Source organism: Solea senegalensis, linkage group LG3 (genome assembly GCF_019176455.1).
Source record: "Solea senegalensis isolate Sse05_10M linkage group LG3, IFAPA_SoseM_1, whole genome shotgun sequence".
Classification (NCBI taxonomy): domain Eukaryota; kingdom Metazoa; phylum Chordata; class Actinopteri; order Pleuronectiformes; family Soleidae; genus Solea; species Solea senegalensis.
The window spans coordinates 7791367-7814027 of NC_058023.1; the positions used below are offsets into that span (position 1 = coordinate 7791367).

Here is a 22661-nt window from a genome sequence, read left to right on the forward strand (position 1 = left end):
ACAAATACATATGTTTAAGCCACCAGATGGAAATAACACCTTGTGTTTTGACTTTGCTGTTGATATATGCGTACTTCAAAAATGAAGAAATCTTCCGGGACAAAGTGAAACCAACGGATATGCACTCAACCTATTCTAAAAGCCAAGGATTTTGAAAGAGGATTGATCTGGCATGTGTTCGTGGCTACCATCCAACAACACTTGAGGGACAAACCAAGGATGATACTAAAATTGTTATTTCCCATAAGTGGCAACATGTTGTGGAATAATCCGTCGCTGAGCACTGTGTATGGCTTGCTCCTACCTTTGAGGTCCAGGTTACGGGCTCCATTGGAGTGCTGAGTAACGGTGCGTGAGTCGATCTTGAGCGTGTGCACATTGTTGCCGTCCCGGGACACCACCACGTTGTGCCATTGGTTGTCATTGAGCGGCTTGTCCGAGTTGCCCTTCATCAGCGACGGCCCGTTGCCGAGATCAAAGACGTAGTGGACGTAACTGTGAGGAAAAATTCAGGTGGTTTTCAGAACATTTAGCAGAAACTGTGTTTTCTCGTGAACATGTTTTCCTTTCAGTGACCCACGCTGGCGATGACAGGTCACAGTGGACATTACTCCACCTCAAATTGTCATTAGTAAGTGATTGAACATTGGATCCTGCTCCTTTATTTGTCTCGTCTATGTCTAAGGACAAAGTCTGGAGGTAAATAATGAATAAAAAATAAGCCTGTGTATGTGGCTGCACAAGAAGCCTGGGATTTACTCACTGGTTTGACATTTAAATATAGAGACCAGGTTTTGGCTACGAGCCGCGGCTTGCCCACAGGCAGATGAGGTTCACACAATTCCCTCCTTCACACGAATATGTCTGTCTTTTGTGTTTTGTGTTAGGACTATGTCGGCCGTTCCATTCAAAGTACAGTATGTTTTTATGTCTACCTTGATTCCAGTCCTTTATGGCTTTCTGAAGCACAAGAGGAAGACAGATACACAGGCAAAAGCCTCTTTTTGATCTTTTAATTACACAAAAAAGTCGCTAATGTGATTCAAAACCAGGTATTTCTGGGTCTATGTTTGCTTCTTCAAGCCCTTTATAGATAACGCTTTGCAAAACGTATATATTAAAGCAGCCTCAGACAACTTTCATATCCCCAGCAGCTCCAATTTGGTCACTGTCATAAAAAATACCGGTAAGAAAACTAGGCAGCTACGCTCACATCCAGTGTTGTGTTGCATTATAATAAACAACCCTGTGATAAGATATTGGGCGAATGCTATTTTTGTTCAAAAGTAGAATAATTGAGTTCCTTTGTATCATAAATAATGTCACTGTTTTTAAGCAGAAAGCCCTGTTCCAGTGGCCCACAGAATAACAAAGTGAAATCATAGCGTCATTACACTGCGCTATCACTTTAAACGTCACAATGACAGGTTGTCTTTTCCCGCTTTGACTGCTTTCCCATTTTCAAACAAAACAAATGTTGGTATTTCTTTCTTTTATTTCTCAGCCAATCATAACTTGCAGAATAAGACAAGTGATCATACTCTAAACTCATTTCTATTGAGCCAATATCATGCATAGCAACCTTATATAAAGTTCTTTTTTTTTTTTTATCAAAATCAAATGTGTTAGCGTTAGCAAGACTTTCCTCTCAATAACGGGAAGGGAAGTAAAACTCACCCCTTCACCAGTTCCACAACAATGAAGTCACTCCCGTCTCCCGAGTTGAACAGCATCAGGCCGTCAGGCGTGGTGGTTTTGAACTGAAAGAAGAGGTGCATGGAGGCGTACGCTTGTAGCGTGGCTAGCGCTAAGTAGCTGCCTTTCGTCCGAAACGTCACCGGATCTGCGATGATGTGGCGCATGCCGAACCGGGCGTTCAGCTCGCAGTAGGAGATGTCGCCGTTTTTGCACTGGTCCAGGTACGGCACGCCATTGAAGGTCAGGCCCTGGAGGTGGCCGATGAAGTTCGAGGGCACCACGGATATGAAGCGGCGCTCGGTCATGATGCCCGTCTCGATGTTGTGGAACTCGAGACGCGTGTGAGCGCCAGTCATCTGGCCTGAAACGTTGGAACATAGAGGGAAAAACAGGTTTAACCTTTACAGGTTTATTATATAAAAACCTAAGCTAACACTGGGGACGCCATGATAATATTAAAATGCATTATGGAGCAATGTGTGCTTACATAACTTATATACAAAACCTTGCAAGAGGCACATGCTACATTAGATTATCAGAGCCAGTAAAACAAAAAATCTTCTTGGCAAAACACAGTACATAGCTAAACTCTATGAGTTCACAAAGGTTCAGCTTATTTTATCTAACCTGCCATGAATGACCTTATACAAGCATTTTATTGCAGAAAATCTCTTGTTTCTACTGTACATACCTCAGCTTATACAGTGTTTTCTCTGAGATGTTGACTAATGAGCTTGGCAACACGCCGATTCATTGCTGATTCTGGGCCAGCGCTGCCAGCGCTCCCTGGGCATTTCCACCTTTATTTTTATTTTTTTTACCTTTTTTACCCATGAACCAGTTTGTGAAGCAGTCTGAATTTCACAGGGTCATTCATTGCTTCTGGCCTCACTGTGCCCACTTTCTTTCCTTCATTTAACTTACACCTTCTTCTCACCTCTTCCCTCACCGCTTGCCCTGCGTCCTTTTGCCTGAGGCCACAGTGCAGTGAGTGAGTGCCCGTGACTCAACCTGGTCTTTCCAACTTTCATCTTTCTCTTGCTATTTTCTTGGTAGTTGGAAGAACGTATTCTTGCTTAATTTGTACAGAGCTACTACCTCACAGTTGTTTCATTAAAGAAATACTTCCCCAATGTGCAATTAGCTTTGCATTACTAAAGTAGGGTTAGTATTTTTTAAAAATTATGCTTCCCAACCTTAGTTTCCAGAGTGGAGATATATCTTCATTCTTTTCTTGTTACGTGCCCACCAGTGTCACTTGGTCCGAGGCTTGAAACGTCGTAGGGAGACGGGACCTCATTCCCAGAATGTAAACAGTGTCTGCCATCTTTGCTAACAGTTATGCTAACAGGAAGTGTTACTGGTGGGCTAGTAACAAGGAAAAGAATGAAGATATTTCTCGACTCAGGGGAAACTGAGGTTTTTGAAAAAAATACTAGCCCTATCCTAGTAATACAAAGCTAAATGCTAAATTATTCCTTTAAGTAAAACCTCTGTTCTGTTCTCTGCAGGACTTTGGTATGTTCGAGTCGCTTCAGAGAGAAATTGTACAACACTTCAGACACAATTATCTCATTCACATATTATTCCCTCTGTGTCTCAAACACAAACTAACCTTCCACTGTGACGTTATCCACAGACAGCTGCAGGCTCTTGCCTCTCCGCACCACCTTCACCATGTGCCACTCGTTGTCGTTCAGCTTCTGCCCCGCGAACAGTATCTCAGGTCCTTTGCCTGTAGCGGGGAAATCAAATTAAAAACAGCACATGGGGAAAAGTGTGTTTCTCTATACTCCTACACATTCACACAGATACACACTTAGCTGGTGACAGAACTTGTGGAGGAAAACCTGCATGTTTGCGAACCACACGCACGCAATGGAATCTCGCGCAAATAAAAGGAATCAAGTATCCGGGCCTGACAGACTGTAAAATTGAATGTCTTCACAAACAATCACATGGCTGCAGCAGGATGTCATAAAAGACAGTAGGACAACTACTCTGTAACGAGCTGAGGATGCAGATTAGAACAGGCAGCCAACGATGACTAGATATGCTCTGTTACGAGCGCTATATGAAGTCATGTTCTGCCTTTGCGGAGATGACACAGCTCAGCATATAGAGAGAGGGATCTCTCTAAACGGGCCCTTATAAGTGAGGGAGTTGATGGGTGAGGCCAGACGGTTTCCCCCCCCGTTTCACAACCAATTCTCTTCTTCTCAGCCGGGTAAAGAAGACGGTTTGCTGCAACGGCATATGGCGCTGCAGATACGCTTCATAGGGTCTTATTTACATAAACATATTTTCAAAGTAAGGAACAGGATATTAATATCCTACCGACAGAGTCTTATTACATCAACATCAGAGCTAAGTGTTGTTGAAAAGGAGTGACAAGGAGAAAAGTGTGGATTTTAATTAAGCCACTAGACATTAATACCCTTCTCAGTACACTAGTGGCTTCAGAAAGTGAAGACATGGTCCAAAGGGACTTGGCTTAGTGAACAGAGGAACATATATATATATATATTAAACACCAGAATAATGTGTGGAGACTTGCACCTTTTTTGGCAGGAGGGCAGGCTGAAATAATACTGCTGGGGGAGACCAGTCACTTTTATTCAGACACTTCCTCTACCTGCCAAACTTGGACTCAGCTCTGGAAGGGAGCAAGGACTATTGTGTCATTGTGGCAGGTATATAAAGAAACTGTAACGTCAAAATCAATGCATTTCCTACATTTAAAGAGCTGCTAAGTTGTTCATAACAGATCTAATAGGAGAAAACCTTTTTTACTGTGTGTGTACAAGTCGAGATGCTATAGTGGATGATATAATAAATACAAAACATGACTCCCCCCCCTCTCACAGAAGAGAGATGGCTTTGTTAGATGGCTCTGCTGGGCAAGAACATACAAATGGACCACTGGAGAATTGCTTACCATTTACTCTTGTTTATTTCTGTGAAGTTTTATGTCTTTAGTCACATGAAATTGAACAAAAGGATGTTCGGTCCCATCGTGTGTGAAGTAAAATATAAAGAAAACAAAAGTCTGTATATATAGAGTAACTTGCGAGGAGAAAAGTTAAAGCTGACACAAAGATAAATAGCAGGATAGGACGAAAACCCACAAAGGGACAGATATATATAAAGAAATAAAATAAAAAAGCAACTTAAAACTGAGGAGCAAAGTGCAACAGAGCTCCAGCACAACCAGCCGGCTGATGCAAGATCGTAAAAAGTTAGAATACAGTCCATGCAATATTTATTTGGCTTATCTGCTACAGGCCACAGGAGAACAGAGGCCACTGCTGCACACATAGCAGGAGCCATTTGGCCAGAATACAGCTAACAGTGTGTGGGGGGGGGGTGTATATATACATATATATATATATATATATATATATATATATATATATATATATATATATATATATATATACATATATATATATGTATATATATATATATATATATACTGCTCTGACCTAGCTAGCCAAGCAGCAACAAACTCAACAAGGGACCAATAGATTTTTAGGGGCAAAGGGCAATACACAATAAAAATATCACTTGACGATGGGGACCAGGACAGGTTTGTGACACAAGTCCACTGGAATGTCTCCGGGGGTGATTTAAGGTATAGTCAAAGACAAAAATAAAACCTCTCCGAAATCACAAGAGGGACTACATAATCATACACCACAGTGGTTGGCTTGCGGCATGCCTTAAGACAAGTGATCATACTGGCTTACGTGCGCCAGATCATCAGGCCATCAGTGCAACCCAGAAAGGACTCCTCAAAACAACATATCGATAAAGCACCGGGTGTTGGAAAAGTGTGGAATATCAGTGAGTTTATAAACAAGCGAGAGCTACCAGGGTTAAATAAGCCACTAAGCCTTTAATTTAGTCACTGTGCAAGAAAAGTACTCCCTGCGAGAGTGGCACAATACTCATTAATAACACTGCTGGTGATTATTAAAATGTAAATAAATCTCATCCTGCCATTTCTGACCTCTTTCTTCGTGGTGGACATCAGCGGGGGCGAAGGCCTGTGTTCAGCATCAGCAGACATTTCCTCGTTCTTTATCCCTCCATCACTTTTTTTATAAATATGCCCCAGGAGAGCTTAAAAAGCACCGAGGAGATTACTTAAAAATATCCTGCACTGTGGATCACTTGTGTCATCACATCATAAATTAGGTGTGATGGTCGCGGGTTGATGCGCCATTACCAATAGTCATCCATCACTGGTTGCTGTGTTCCCTCTGTAAACAACCTTTATTAATGCAATCGGATCAATGAAACACAAGACAATAGCTGCTGGTTGTTGCCATCCGTCTCTATCCAGACTACGCTGCTGCTGCTGCAGTGCAGTGTTGGAGCACAGTTGTGACATTATCATGTCTACACCGCAATCAAAACAACTTGAGAGTGAAGTCCTCAGTACGCGATGATGACATTTGTATCACGACAATCGGGAAATCTAATTAAAAATGGTTGCTTTTTTCTCCCGCCTTAGGGAGCAGAAAGTGGCACACGGATCCAGACGTCGTTCAGACCAGTAATGAAAATGAGCACAGAAAAGACAGCGACTGTGCAAGTCGAAACGCTTTAAAACAAAGCAAAGGGGAGTGCTCGAGACCACGTTATGGTCTGTACTGTCAGGTGTCCTGAAGTCTGATGCAAGCCAGAGGGCTTGGAGCTGCACACTGCTACCCGGTGCAGTGGATCAACACCACATGTGAGCACATATAGGGCCACAGGCAGCACATGACGAATTCACTGCTGCTGCATTAGTAGACAGCAGCAGAAGTGGCCATAATGGTGACTACAATCTCCCCTCACTGATGTGTAAATGACACTCAATCACCAACCAACGGCACCACCGATCCTAATGGACCCTATACATTATATTGTGGGGCTTTTCCACTGTACAGTTCGCTCTACTCATTGTAAGAGTGTCCCATGCATACAGTATGTATAGATTTGGGGTCAGGGGTCATGATAAGCCAAAGAGTCTATGTTTGCTTGGAGGTTTAATGTAATTATCCATAATATGAGCAAACCATAACCAAATGTATGTTCATTAAAACAATAGGAAGTCACCACCGAGCCTCACTGAGGGAGGGGACAATAAACTGAATGGATGCAGCATGCAACTACTGTTGTGTCCTGAATATGTCACTTTCTTTTTTTATCACCTCAACACTGACTCGACGGAACAGTGGAACCTGAGCTGATAAGGTAGTTGTGCCCCATCCCTTTTTTTTTTTTGCCTCCGTGTCATATTTTAGAATGTTTGTCTGAACGTGTCTTCCTCACGTACGGACGAGGTAACGGCTCCGGCTCCGCAATTTGAATCCCATGGAAGAGAGTGCGATGATTATGAGCGCCTGGCATTCAGCACTTTTGAGGTCACACGTTTTCCGCAAGGCCGCCCCGATGCATGTACGCTCACAGGCAACCCACGAGAGCAGGGAAACTATAACAGTGGACTGCGGTCCAATTAAAATGGGTTCAACAAAGATCCAGACTCCCTAGAGTTTCATTCTTGGCTCAGCAACCCCACTCTGAGGAGAGAGGGAGGATGCTGATACTGCTCTAAGTGCTGCTGCAAACAAGGCGCCAGCGTAAAAGACAAGGGGGGGGGGTGTGTGGAGAGATGAGGGCGAATGCCAGATGATTGAAATGGATTTTTCATGCAGAGCAGTAGAGGAGGTTAAAAACACAACCGCAGAGACTAAATGCTGGCCAGGGGGAATTGTTACGCTTGGCGTCTTTGTGGATTCGTGGGGAAGAGTGAGGGTTCTGAAGATGTCTCCATAAAATCCCTGCTTAGCAAGACAGACAGATGCTGTAATCAAAGTTTGTGTGTGTCTGTATGTATGTGTGTGTGTGTGTGTTCGTGGACCGGGGCTGTACAAAATGAGTGGTGAACTTATTTATGTTCATAATTAACATTTTACTACCAGGTGATGGACCTCAGGCAGCCCCCTGGTGTGTGCCAATCTGGGAAAGCACATTGTAGGGTGAATACTCTCACACACAAGTGTACGCATACAAGTGCAGATGGATACTGCATTAGATATATCTCGGGGGATATACTGTGCAAGGTTGGGTTTTATGTGCCCAGTGCTGGGATATATATATATATATTTTATATATAACTATGGGAAATAAATCTGCAAACTTATTACAAGGTTTTTTTTAATAAAAAAAAAAAGTGTGGTTATTGCGGTAATTTCACTCAAAACTCAAACAAATTTCAAATTTAACGTGCAACATCTGGTGTTCATGTACGACTGGTGTTTTTTCTAAATAACATTTTTGTTTTTCTTCATTTTAAATTGCAGTAAATTGTAAATAACTGCCAGATATGGAAAGTTATTTGGGAAAAATGGGCAAAAGCACTTAATCACAGGATCATTTTCTGGCCCTTTTATAGTTAAAATAAGCAAAAAATAATAACAACAACAATAATAATAATAATAATAATAATAATAATAATAATTTGAGGCTTAGGTGTTCAAGGGTTAAAATAAATGAATAGTAATTAAGTCAATTTTGTTGCGTGTCAAGGTATAATTAACATTGTTGTCCACATTCTCTTTGGTTGCTTTCAAACTGGCCAAGTATTAAAATCAGATTAATAAACATTGTTGAACCATTGTCACAACATTCAAATGGAAAAAAAATGTGAGCTGTAATAGATTTGGTACAGCACTAGACATAAATCACTACAAATACAGAACTTTTTGCTTGCCGGTGCACTGTTGCCAATTTTAGATGCTAAAATGAACAAATGGTTGATATTAAAACACATTTCTCATGTACAAAAGAGGGCACTTGTCCACCATTTCTTAGGTGTAGTGTGGGCACAGTACACTGAGATTTCCCTGCTTTCTACCGTCCTTCCCGTGTTACACAGAGAGACTGAAAAGGTTACTCTCATAGACCGGAAGGTCACTGGTTTAATCCAGGTGAAAAGTGCAGCCCACTGCTCCCCGTACCCGGCAAATTCACCATCACTAATTGGTGTGTGTGAAAAAATGACTTATTCTAAATTCTAAACGTGTTGCAGTCGAGACGTCAACATGCTGCCCGGCTCTCCTGCCCGCGCATACAGACCGGTGCTTCTAATTGGACTCGGTAAACTTAGCAAGCCGGTGAACACTGTTAGGCGGAGAAGTGTCCGCATCCATTTAGAATCCTCAGTGTGCTCGTGTGTGCGAATAACTCATGAAGAAAAAAGGAAAAGTGTACTGTACGGTGACCGTTTCATTTTGACGTTTACATTTTTAATTTAGTTCTCTTAAGTATTCGCGGTGGTGGCGGCAGGGGTTTGAAGGGAAGGCGGGGGAACCCTAATTAGGGCAAAGTGTGCGCATGTTCAGCGATACACAAAAGTGCAAAAAAAAAGATAAAGAGAGATGCCGTGTCAGCATGGCTGATTTCCCAGAGAAGAAGCTGGCACAGTAACGTCAGTGGATTGACGTCACATGTTTGTGTGTGTGTGTGTGTGTTCGTGTGGGGCCAAGGTGATCTTGAGGATGAAATCGACAGGGTTGTGTTTGTTATACTGCGCAGTAAATCACGATTATTAGCAAAGCATATTGAGCTTTGAGGACTTAATCTTTGGATTTTGCATATTTGTTTATGTCGCGTTGACTGTGTGGAAATATATCGTTAGTGGGCATGCGTTGCAATTTATGTGCCAACCCCCTCCCACCCCCCCCATGCCCCCTCTCTCCTCTGCCATCTGTGCGCCTGGCATGGTTCTTTAACATCGGTAATGAAGAGGAACGCCACCCCCTACACACACACACACACACACACACGTTTGTGTGCAGCTATTCTTCTTAGGTCACTGTATTGGATTCCAAGTAAAAAAAAGAATTTACAAACCTTAGCCAAAACTAATGAAACCCTGACCTTTGCTAGGGCCTCACAAATGAAGGTCCGCCTCATTAGGGACATGCCTTTGTCCTGATGAGGAAGTGCTGGACTGACAAGGTCAGTGTCCAGAACAAAGAAAGTCCAACAAAAAAAACAACCTTTTACAAACAAAGATTCATTTAAGTTTATGCTTGTTTAATGGGTCAATTCAGGTGCAGAGTCTCTGCTTTTCCAAAAACCCTCCTGAGCTGCAACTATTCCCTATGAGCTCAACGCCTATTGATTGTCTATTGTTGTTTTTTGAGAACCTCAGCACGCTGCCTCTTAGATTTAAACGTCCGAAAACACAGCTCCCACCAAAAACTTCCCACTAATCCTATAAATACAACTGAAAGGGACCCATTAAAATGTTTGTTAACACATCACCTAACCCGATACATGTAGTTCAGGGTGTTCGCGGCGACGGTGTATTGATATAAATGTACTCTTTATTGGTGTCGACACCAACCTGTAACCTAGTATTAGTCACGACTCTTAGTCATCTGACCTCAGTGCATACAAATTTGGATTCTGTACCAACAAAAATCACACTGAATGCATGCAGTTATATACATCACAGATATCAAATCTGTCTTCTGTCAAACTGCACCGCACCTGCAATGCACATGATGTCAAGAGACTCTGATTCTCACATTATATCCCTTTAAAGGGCTGTTTCACCCATTTTTTTCCCACTTGGTGAAATGAAGTGTGAGCTTTAAAACAATTACGACGCTGCTGTGTTCGTTTAATTCGCATTCTATCACAGAGTTGGATGACATTTTATGTTCTTTGAAGGCAGTCATTTAGATGTCTACTTTTTGTCAGTTTTATTTTGCTTTTTTTTTCAATCCCAACTTCCTCCATTGTTGTGGGAATGAGACGTGTGTCTCAGATCCACTGTCTGATGATCAAATAACACATTTATCTCTGGAAATTAGGAAAAACACAAAACCCAACAGCAAATCACTCAAAACTGCTGGTGAACTATCTGGCAGCACGTAAGCGAGACAGCATATCCATTTCTCACAAGTATATTTACTTTCCAACAGTAGTCTCTACTGACAACGAACACACACTAACACTCCATCACGCCCTTGTTTATACACGGGACTGTTTTGGGGTCACTAGTTCAGGAGATTTCCTGGTCGCCGTGCCTTGCCAAACCCCAGCCCCAGCGGCCCCTTTTTCTGTCCTGATTGCCAGCGATGAGTTCTCCCTCGTGCCTGCTTGGCCAGTGGCAGATGGATTGGATCGGCACGGCGTCACACCAGCTGACACAGGGGCATGTCAAACAGGCGGTCACGGGCAAGCACCGGTCCACTGTACCGCCATACGGGAATAATGTGAGCTGAAGTCACAGTGGACGGGGCAGCGATTTGCTCAAAAATAAAGATAAATATGGAAAAAATGCCAGCATACACGTTCAAATCTGAAAGTCTGTACACGCACACACACAAAGGCCTCCCAAACAGATACATTCACACTCAATCTATCAACACACAACAATGAAGGACACACACACAATCCTATACTGCACTCACAAGACCTGACACTTGCATTCATTCACACACCGACACACTGTGTTCTACAGACAGTGATGATGGCCTGTGTTTGGGAAGTTAATGGCTGTTTGCCCCTCACAACCTTCACACTTGATTACTCCGGTCAAGTGGTGTCTGGACGGTGGGGGCCGCAACTCTGAGACGTCGCACACACCCCCACACACACACACACCGTGCTGCCTCTGCTCTCATACGCTAAACACGTTTATTAGAAATGTTAATGCGAGATTGAGGACGCTCCGTGCAAAATGTTATCCGTCAAACCGCTACGCAATGCAGCGACTAAGAGTCGTCTGTCACCGTGCTCTTGTTTTTGGTATTTTATTTTGAATGGGGGAATGATTTATTGCTGCGTTTAGAAAACAAAAAGTACATTTTGGAAGGTAGGAGAAGAAGAAAGACGCACTTGAGAAATATGCAAGTTACATGTAATTGATTCAGTTTTAAAGCGGTCATAGCATGATCCTATCTCACTTATATGTGAGATATGGAGGTGTATTTACAAACATGAAGTAATTTTTATGGTAAAAAACGTCCTAGTTGCTACAAATGAGCCGATGTAAATGTCTCATCTCAAATGTCTCATGCTGTTTCAGACCAAAACCGCACCCGCAGAACACCGTCTTGTGATTGGCCAGCCAACAAGAGCTTTCCCAGTGTCTTGTGATAGGCCACTTACCTGGAAGTGACGTAATTGGCACGTCTGCTCTCAGATCCACAGCTCCCCCTCCACCGCTAGCAATTATCAAAACATTGAGTAATGCCGTAATCCCTTACGCATTTGATCCGGAGTCTGACCCAGAGTCAGAAGACACCGTGACAAGTGAAAGACTGCTGCAGGACGCCTGTAGCTTGGATAACGTTGTGGTTACCGAGATAATAAACACACATGCAAATGAAACACAAGCGTAGCGTGTAGCCGGCTATCGCTAATGCTAAACGACAAAACAAGCACACAAAGACAGTTATATACATATTGTTGGCACTGCTCCTTCTTTATGTGAAGTTTGGTGGCGTGTCCTGCTTTATTTTACTACTTTCAACCGTAGAAGAAGAAGAAGAACTACTCTGGTTGCTAGTTGCTGAGTGTATTGGTTGTACGGAGCTCAGCAGCTACAACGAGAGTAGTTCTTCTTCTACGGTTGAAAGTACGTCACCGGATGTGCCCGGACTAGGAGGCACTGCTGTTTAGAGGAGTGGTGAAATTCGCCAGTTACGTAACTAGTCAACGGATGTGCCGTTCTGCTTCGTCAAGCTCAGGAAAACAATCAAACCCTGCGCTCTCAGCAGTGGCTGGACTGATTGTTATGGACTTCTAGGGCTTCATAAACAAGTTAATGACACAAAAATCCTCACTGTATATGAACTTCATCTGATTTCCATGTGAAGGAGCGCTAAGATCACGCCCAGTGTCTCATTTGGGGAATTACTACAGTATAAACTGTAGGAAATCACAATGATAGTACAGATGTCACCTAGGTGCCACGGTGACATCAAAGCTGCACAAAATATCTTGAAGTTAGTGGTGGATGGTTGAAAAAAAAGTTAAGTAAAGTAAAGAACAAGTTCAAAAGTGAGGTGGTGGAAATGAAGGTTGGACAAACGCACACATTATAGTGACAAAAGGACACACATTTAACCCCATTAAATATGGACTCAGTCCCTGTAGGAAAAGGCCTAAAAGTGTAAAACTATACGAACGTTGTGTCGCGGCGCAACGCTTTTATATCTGTATATATAGTATTGTATATTATTTGCTATAATGTTGTTTCTCACAGGGATAATGCTGCACTCTTGCACGCAAAATGAAGCAGCGGGCTATAAGACAACAATACAGTTTATGTATCATTAGGGAGCCAGTAAAATGTGATGTTTTTCCCGTCAATAATCCAGGAGATGTAGGAGACAACAACAGACTGTAGTCATTTGTATGTTCAACTAAATGTAATTTGACAAATTTACACACAACAATAATTACCAAAATGTTGTTAAATGATCTCTCTTTCTCTGGCTCTGTTTTTAGAGTTTTTCACCTTTTAACACCAAGTGCATTGCAGACGACATTTTGTGCAGGCACACTTTTCATTACTGTAATTACGTGAGCATTTGTGCTAATGAAAGATTTAAACTGTTTCTGAAAGCTGAGCAGTCGCACGTCAAAATCTGGTGTTCGTGTACGACTACTGTGTTTTTCTCAATAAAACGTTTTGTTTTTCTTCCTTTTAAACTGAAATACACTATTTCTACATCCAATAAAACTGCCAGATATTAAATGTCGTTCTGGGAAAATGGGCAAAAGCACATTTTCTGACCTTTTTATGGTTAAAAATAGCAAAAAAAAAAAGTCCAGACGGACATTGTGAGGGGTTAAGAAAGATAATAATCAGCAAGGTAGCAAAATAAGTCGGATAATAATGGCACTTTTCCAGATACCTAGTTCTGGCTCTTTCCATTAGTGATAGTACCTGGTACTTTTAGATGTCGACAGACTGTTTTGCAGCATTTCTTTTTCAAAACAAAGCTTTGGTTTGTCAAAGAGGAATTTGACATGATTAGGGGGGATTAGGGACGAAGGATAGGTCTTAAGAAAATAAGATTTGTTTGCATGGACTTACTGTGCTGCTCTCAACAGGGCCACCGCTGTGTGTGAGTTCAACACAGTAATTGCCACGCAACAGGTGGGTAAGTCATTTCAGTACAGTTGCTAGCAATTACACAAATGCACCACAGAGTACATCATTGCCTCACTTTCAAACTCAAATCAGATAATGATGCAGTGCTTGGCATCGGGCCTTTTTTTTTCTTTTTCTTTTTTTTTTTACATAAAATATAAATTACAATCACGGGTCTGTTATTGACTTTGACTTCTTTTAATTTAGAATTTCATTCGCAATGGAATACTAGGTGGCGAAACGAATGCAACATCTGTTATATACGATGTTTACATAAGCACATTTCAGTTTGAATACAATCTGATGTCTATGAAAATGTATAGAGGATATAGTATGCACAGCTTAAATGGGTTATTAAGTGATTTTCTTTACATTAACATTAGATGTAATTTGAAGTCCTGGTTCACTTGCTTAACTCCGAGGTGATTCAACGGCTCCCCACAATTCAAAAGAAAGGTATGTAAATGATGTCTTATGTCTCAGAGACCCATGGGTGCCTCATTAGGATTCATGACGGGTTAACTGACCTCGCTGACTTTCATATTTGAAATGGTCTCATTTTTAAAAATGAGTGCGTTTGGACTGCAACACACAATTTCCTCAGTCGCTCTGCAGACGGGATCACTGCATCATTTACCACAACGGTTATTACATACACTAACCATATGTTGGAACTGGAAGTAGAAATGACTCTTCTACTGCTGTGGACTGCGGTTTATTAGTGGCCCGAGAGTTCTTCAATGGAGGCAAGTGACCCATATAGACTCATCTTTCAGTAAAAGCGACGACAGATAGCAGCTATAGTTACATAAGGCTGCCGGATTTACTGTGGTTTCTATGGCGAGAGACAAGATTTACTTTGCTCTTCAGAGATATCAGGATAAGGCCGCCTTTTGACGATAATGCTGTTTGACTTCCATCTTAAGATATCACATTTTCCATCTTAAAGGGGCAAGAGCCTATCGCCGCAGATCTGAGATGTGCTCTGCATGTTTGGGAGCGCACACTTGAATGAGCTCCGAAAATGCCAGCGCTACACGAGCGTCCGTAAAAAGGCTGTGAAGATAATCAAATATATGAGTTGATAATGATAAAACAAGCAGGACGACGTCTACATTTTCTTCCAATTCCTCATTTTGTTGTGTCTCCCCACACTGCATCTTACCTCCTATTCTAACCTACATTTTGCCAAACATGAATCCATCACACACTGCCCCCCCCCTGCCCAAAGCTTCTCTCTGCTGCGCTGCATGCCTCGTACATCTGTGAAGGGAGCTCTTTCTTTGGAACACAGTTGGGCCTGGATTTGCGTGGGCACGGTGGAAGGGATTGCGGGGAGCTAAGTGCGGGGGTCTGGCAGTCAGATGAGGACGCTGACAACAACAGCTAAACCGCCCCCTCGCCGTTTCCATCCAAAAACATCTCTTGCGTGGTGCTGCATCATAAGCAGGGACAGAAAACTAAAGACTGGTGGCTCCGAGTGTGTCAGGAGTATGAAGGCACATACGATGAGGGGGGAGGGGGAGGGGGGGTCAATGAAAAAAAAAAAAAAAAGAGAGAATTAAAAAGAAGAGAGGGGAGCAGTAAACAGATTATGACCCAGAGCCATGATTATCTACGCTGGCTGCTCTGACCCCTCGTGCCAATTACAGAGATAAGGTAGCCTGTGTGTGTGTGTGTGTGTGTGTGTGCTTGTCCAAATGACTGCAAGTCAGTGCAGTGTCTTAATAAGAATAGCTGCACAAACCTGTGTGTCTACTTTATGCAAAATGTGTGATTCTTTCTCACATGCAGTCATTTGTATTCACCGCCTGCTTTCAGGGGCCACACAGTGTTCTGGCTGATGCACGGGAGAGAGGTGCACTCGTGCTCGCATCCGTGACAAGATAACCGCTGTTGATGGCTTCTAGAATTGCAGATGGCCACGGCAGGAAGACATATTTGTGTCGGGGAGATGTCAAGAGGACAGCAGATTGAGTTTGTGGAAACTGGAAATGAATCATACATGTTACCCTCAGTGCTCCCGTTGGAGCTTTAAGCACAGGCGGCGTGCTCGTTCCCTTTCTGCCATCTGCACCCTGCCCACCTGCTCACTATTTTTTGCTTCTTATCAGCTTTCTCTGTCCCCATTTGTCTTTTTTTCCCCCGCTATGCGCTAAAATTGTTCACCCTAGCATTATAAACAAAAAAAGGTCCTATGGGGATTATGATTTAAACCACATTTCCCAGCATGCTGTGGTAGGAGGGTACTGTCCCACGGGATAGCCATCAGTCCTGCAAGGCAGTACGGGTGCTGACAGCTGCAGGCTGCTGCCGGTTCTCTCATTAGTGTCAGGGTAATGAGTCCACGTCTAACCTGTCGCTGGTGCCGCGGTGCGACGTAGCGCTGGGAGGAGGCAGACTGATAGTGGACCGAGGCTGTGATGGCGACACGGGCACATCACAATTCAACACATTACGGTCCCGCGCCCAATGCAGCCATTGATATCTGATCACTTTGGACGAGTTTTGTGTTTTGTGTGTTAGCAACATTCTATGGAATACAATTTCAAAAGGGAGATCGCAATCCATACAGACAGGGGGGAGTCGTTCTGAATCGATGATGCAGCAGCAAAAAAACTATTTATCACTTCTAAAAACAGAGGTTAAAACTGGGTAACATTTACTTTACTGGTTTGAATAATGTACATGTTAATTTAAAGAAATGTTTGTGACATTTGTGACATGTACTAAACTTTGGCAGCACAAATGCTTAATGTCTGAGTTATAGTCTATTTGGATGAACTATAACGCGGAAGAAAACACCAATGCATTTCAGGTGATTGTCAAACTTCCATCCATCTTCTACCACTTTATCCTCCACATGAGGGTCGCAGGGGTCGCTGGTGCCAATCCCAACTGACATACTTTTATTACCAGGAAGTTATTTACCTGATATGTGCTTAGACGTGTGGTTTGTGATTCCACCGCACCTCAAAGTTCCCAGAAATCGACACTTGGTCGCTTCCTGCTGAACCTCCTCTACGCTCAAAAGAGCCTGGAACTCGTCGTCCGTCCACGCCTTTTCTTTTGCTCCATATTTTTGAAATGAACCGAAATGAATAAGTTCTTCTTTCTTCATCGTCTTCCAAAGGTCTCGTTTTAAACAGCTGCAAAATGTGTTCCACCAATGAGCGTTCTTCGGCACACAGCCCCGCCCCCTCTAGAGCTCCTGGTAATCTGAAAAGATCCTCGTAGGTAAACTTCTTTCTGTGAAAGTTTAGAATCGATGGAAAGTTTTCCCTGGGTAATTTCGTTGGAAACGCGTCAAGGTTTTTCAAAATCCCGGGTAAATTGAGTTAAGTTCTTGTTAAACTGGTCTTCTTAATTCTTTTGAGTTGTGTTAGTTTAATAAGATGAAAAGGCCAAAGAACACAGCGACCAACAGCAAAAACAAACCAACTGTCCTCACTAATATATCCCTAAAAATGTGGATACATACAGTAAACTAGCTTCAAAGTGATTGGTTCAGGTCTGTAAACCCACGGACGACTACAATAACAACAACTGGAATGTGTTGGCACGCAACACGACGATACAATTCGAAACACACACTGCTCGCAACCTCCCTATCTAACAAGCTCCACCCACTGTCCACTGGACCAGGAGGGAAAACGTCGTCTACTTTACCTAAGGTTGAAAAATGGCCAAGTCAAGAGCGGAGCATTACACAATTCCCGTTCAACAAGGAGGACAGAACATCCTAATTGTTCCACAGTCATCAGTCAGCGGTTTGTCAAGTTCAATTTCCTTCTCATCTGCTCCTCGGAAACGTCTCTTCTTTGGGCTCAACGGTGAAGAAAAAGACATCTGACAACGCAACGGTTGCCGACATGTCCAAACCACTGAGCACGGAATTTGAACATTTTGAAAGTAGGTGAATAAAATGGGACTAAACTTTTTTCGAGGTCAATGGTTTTTATACAACTACGGTCCATCACCTTCCCAGCATGTCCTTCAGCTGGAGTATTGCCCTTTCATATGTGAGTACCTGGCAATAAAAGCTCTTCGGCTCATTTGTGGAGCTCGGTTCAATGGTAGAGTGTTTTTGGCTGATTGTCTCTCTTTTATATTTTATATAAAAACATTCCTTTTTTTTTTGTATGAAGCTGTTTGAATACAAACGCAGCACACTCTGAGTCAAAATGGAGAAGTGCACAATAAAAAGTAAACACTTGCAGGACTGAATGTGTTTGTACAGCTTCGGTATCGCATCATGTTCACTTAATGGTGGTGGTTACTAATTTATACATTGGAAGGGAGCCTCGAGCATTTCGCGATGACAGTAGCGTAGTCCCCGATACATATGGGTTTGAAAGGCATGGGCTATGCAATTATTATGAGAACTATATTGTGCTTGGACATGAACTTTGTTTCCCGTCAAAGCCATTAGCCTCGGCCACGAGACATCCAGCTCAGATGTGTTTGGAGTTATTTGGTAAATTAAAACGATGGTATCACACTAACAAGTCTACAGTATATTTATACATGTTTTACATGTTTAATATAAACATTTTTCTTTTACATAAATCTATTCATATCAAATAATACAACCATCTCTGAGGGTGCAACATTCTCCTCTTGTTCATCCTCAGTGTGTTACATTTGGTCCAAAGTTTTGTAGGATAAAAAAAATTTTCAACGCCGAAGCCTCGACTTTTTTTTGCTAGTTTTAACCATAAAAAGGGACACAAAATGTCCTTTGAGTAAGTGCTTTTTGCCCATATTTCCCATAAAATCTGGCAGTTATTTGCAATTTGTTGTTAAAATAGTGTGTTAACAATTTAAAATGAAAAAAAAAAAACAAAAAAACTTCAAAACATTAGATTGAGTCTTTGTCTACTACAATGTCCAAAAACATGCCAAAAAATACAGGGTTTTTTTCCAACTCTTTCCTCTCTGGTGACAAAAGATGCTGATTCGCCAGCTTACACACATATATATATACATATATATATGTATATATATATACATATATATGTATAATATAGAAATGTCTTTAAAATTCCTTAAAAATTCTGTTCAGGACGTCCAAAAAAAACAGTGTACAGTCCAACTATGACAGCACACGCTGGAGGCGCCTCCTCATGCCTACAGCAAATCTTTGACATCACGTTGGCAGAGGGTGTGATGACTCATGACTTCAAGTGAGTGATTGAGAAACTTCTTGTGAAGTAAGAGAGAGAGACATCTGCTTCCAGACTGGCGTGGCAGATAAGATAACCCAGTTTAATACAAACTACAAAACTGTGCAACCATAAATTCAAACTCTATAATAATAATAATAATAATAAAAAATAAACTTGCTGTCAGTGGGAAAGGCTACACGGATACATCATCAGGCATGACTCAGCATGTGACAATGACCCTAATCCATATGTGTGTGTGTGTGTGTGTGTGTGCCTCAGATTCATGTCTCCATCTCACATTCATCCATCTACCCACAAGATGCGTCAGGTGATTGCACACGTATGCGTGTGTGTTCGTGGGAGAGCACCTTCCCATGACTGTTAGTCATCACTGTGTTATATCCATTTTGGTCGACGGTGTTCTGTTAAATAGCCGTCTTACAAACATAAACCACATCCACTTGACTGGAAAATTGGTCAATTAAAGGACATGGAGTAGGTCACTGGGAAAAAAAAAACAAAACAAAGGTATTTCGTTACTACTAAGTGGAAATCAATAGGATTTTGTGCATGCTTCTAAATGGGCTGATTTCCCCTATATGGTGGGTTGAATCTTAGAAATGAATTTGATACCTCGGGATGAGCTGAACTCTTTGTTTGTCTATCCACGACCGACCCGCAAAATGATTCTTCACTCATCAAAAGTGACAATACAATACAGTATATAACCCCTTCATAAAATCCTTTTATACCTTCCACAATTATGTGGACGTTAGGAATGGTAATGATTTCAATTCACGTGAAGAAATGAACCAATTAAATGGCTTTGATTGGCGGGAAGTCATCAGAGAAGGGTTTTCTCTACAGACGGTGTTCATGCGCAACTACTTTCATTCTAAATTGTTAAGACACTTCTTTAACATGCAGTAAATTGTTAATAACTGGCAGATATTGGAAATTACTTGGGAAAAAATTAGCATTTCCTGGACCTTTTATGGTTAAAAAAAAGGAAGCTAAAAAGTCCAGACGAACATTTTGAGGCTTAGGTGTTAAAGGGTTAATGACAGGCTGACGCAAGTGTGACTGTCAGGAGGCAGGAGTCTATTTTTGTTTAATTGAGGTATTATTTTGTGATCAACTTATTAGGAATCTAACAAAGAAACATTAAAAGCTGCACTATTTCCTCTTATTTATCATTAAAGACTACTGACGGTGGACACGCGCGATGAAGAAAGCCAAAGAACCAAGTCACACAAACAGTTCACAAGTGTACATGTGACCAACTGCCAAAAAACAAATGCAGCTTCATTTTAAAATGCAGACAAAAACCAACAGCTACAGCTGTCACGACAGCTGGCTAAAAAAAAAAAAAAAAAAAAGCAAATAAATAAATAAAATAGTAATAATAATTGCAGACTCTGTGAATGCTTGAATTAATAGGTTTTTAATATCAATATTGAATCATTGGGGCTCAAGTGGATCGGACTATAATTACTGCACATCCGTGAATGGGTGTGATGATTACGTGCGTTCCTATGGCACAACTTTTAATCAAAAATGGCTTTTTAATGAGGAAAAAGAAGGACAAGGTTTTAATGTTTAAATTAGTCACAGTTGTAATGCGATAACAGTATATAATGAAATGACAGAACCAGGCCCTACACTGGAGTGCACTCCTGCTGAGGAGCCGGCACTCTGCTGTAATGAGGGCTGCTCCTTAATGGAAGGTTTAGGAGAGGTCTCTCATCAGTCCCCGCTGTAAGCAGCGGCTCTATCAACAGTCCACATGAGTGCAAGGTGCGCGTCATCGGGTTTTACAACGTGCTATTTTCGGCTCAAGAAGGTGGCGAGTCATACCCCCAATCTATACCTCTCATTTTTGCAAATGAACAGGGGGAAAAAAAAAAAACAGAAAGGGTTTGATAGTCTTTTGCCTTGTGAACAGAGGATTTTCATACCAACAGTCACGTACGTTGCTTTGAATATAAACTGCCCTCGAGCAGGTTCCGTGTACAGCAAGGGCCCGACCACGCGGGAAAGGCTCGAGGTGAATACGCAGTCGGTCCACACGGAGACAGCATTTTACTGGAAAATCTCAAAACGCCGGTTTTGCTTGGACCACAAATATGCTACCTTAGGAAAACGATGACGTCATATTCCCAGCTCTCTCTCGTGCTGTTATTGCTTGTCTTGTGTTTGGAGACTGCTATCAATGAAAAGTAATGCAGTAAATACAGTTAGATGGATCTCAATCTCACGGCCAAATTGTTCATTTCCTTCTTGTAAAGTATTTAGGTTTATAGATTTTTCATTTTTCATGTTCATGTCTGATTCTGTGTGTCAATATTCACACAGAATCAGCACAAAATGTAAAAAAACAGACATTATTACCCTTTCTTTCTTTGGCTCAGACATTCTGTCTCTTCTGTTTATTATATCTGTAATGTGTACAACGTCACATTGCCTGCGTACGTACTACAGCGTTTGGAGTCGATTCAGAGGGTTCCGTGTGGACGGGGAACTTTTTGCAAACGGAACTACTTAACTGCTAACGCCCACATGTCCTCGTATCGCACGTGCAGTTTGAACCACAAAACACACACCTCATACATCCTTTGCTAATAAATACCTAGATTGAAATATTATGTGGGGTATTCGCACAAGTTTGCAACACCACATTTCTTTTTTTCTCATGCAAATTCGGACCCGTTTCTCTGGTTTATAAGAAGATATGTTTTAGAAATAATATAAAGCTCTGAGACTCAATTAATTTACATCTTAAAGCCTTTGAAACTGGCATCAAACGCTCACAGTAATATATGAAGAAACAAAATAACGTGTAAAGGCAGTGGAAGATTATTCTGGAATGCGAGTAGATGCAAATCACTCCTTTTACAGCCAGTTAAGAAAGAAGTTTTTCACTTTCAGTCTTTTTCAACTATTACTTTTCGAGAATTCAAATTTGCACTGAATGAGCAGACACCTGTTCCCAGTAAGTAATGTCTGTCTGGTGGACTGGCAGAATAAATACCACATTTGTTGCCTAATTCGAACATATACATTTATTTTTTTACTGCAGAAAAACTAAAATAATAAACTATTTAAGTGATACTTGAGCTTGAACAGATACATTCAGGCTATAGTGAGGCTAGTGCAGTAAGTTTGAAGCCTGTCAAGCACTGGCGCCCTTAGCTTGAAAAACTGGTGTCAAACTGGTGGCACGTGGGCCACATGTGGCCCCCCAATCGATTACATGTGGTCCACCACTTAATATCTTGATATAAGGGAAACATGGCCCACCTCCTTTTCCTTTAAACACAGTGAGGTGAAAGAATATGGACAGATTATTATTATAGTTTTTAAATAATATTATAGAATAATAATAATAATGATATATATGTATATGTATATATATATATATATATATACATATATACACATATATGTATGTATATATATATCTACATAAACATATCTATCTTAATATCTTGTTATAAGGGAAACATGGCCCACTTCCTTTTCCTTTAAACACAGTGAGGTAAAAGAATATGGACAGATTATTATTATTATAGTAATACAAATAAAAAAAATAAAATAATAATAATAACAATAATAATGATATC

At 41.5% G+C, this 22661-nt stretch overlaps 1 protein-coding gene across 5 annotated transcripts in view; it reads right to left on the reverse strand.

Moving 5' to 3' along the window:
• The window catches only part of LOC122766875 (neurexin-2-like), a 563355-nt gene that overhangs the window by 272266 nt on the left and 268428 nt on the right, over positions 1 to 22661 (reverse strand). For all 5 annotated transcript variants that reach the window (XM_044022084.1, XM_044022083.1, XM_044022085.1 and 2 more), the window contains 3 exons: positions 3314 to 3433; positions 1678 to 2059; positions 305 to 495 (listed from right to left, as the gene is read on the reverse strand). In XM_044022084.1, the coding sequence (XP_043878019.1) occupies positions 305 to 495; positions 1678 to 2059; positions 3314 to 3433 (693 nt within the window). The remainder of the gene's footprint in view (positions 1 to 304; positions 496 to 1677; positions 2060 to 3313; positions 3434 to 22661) is intronic.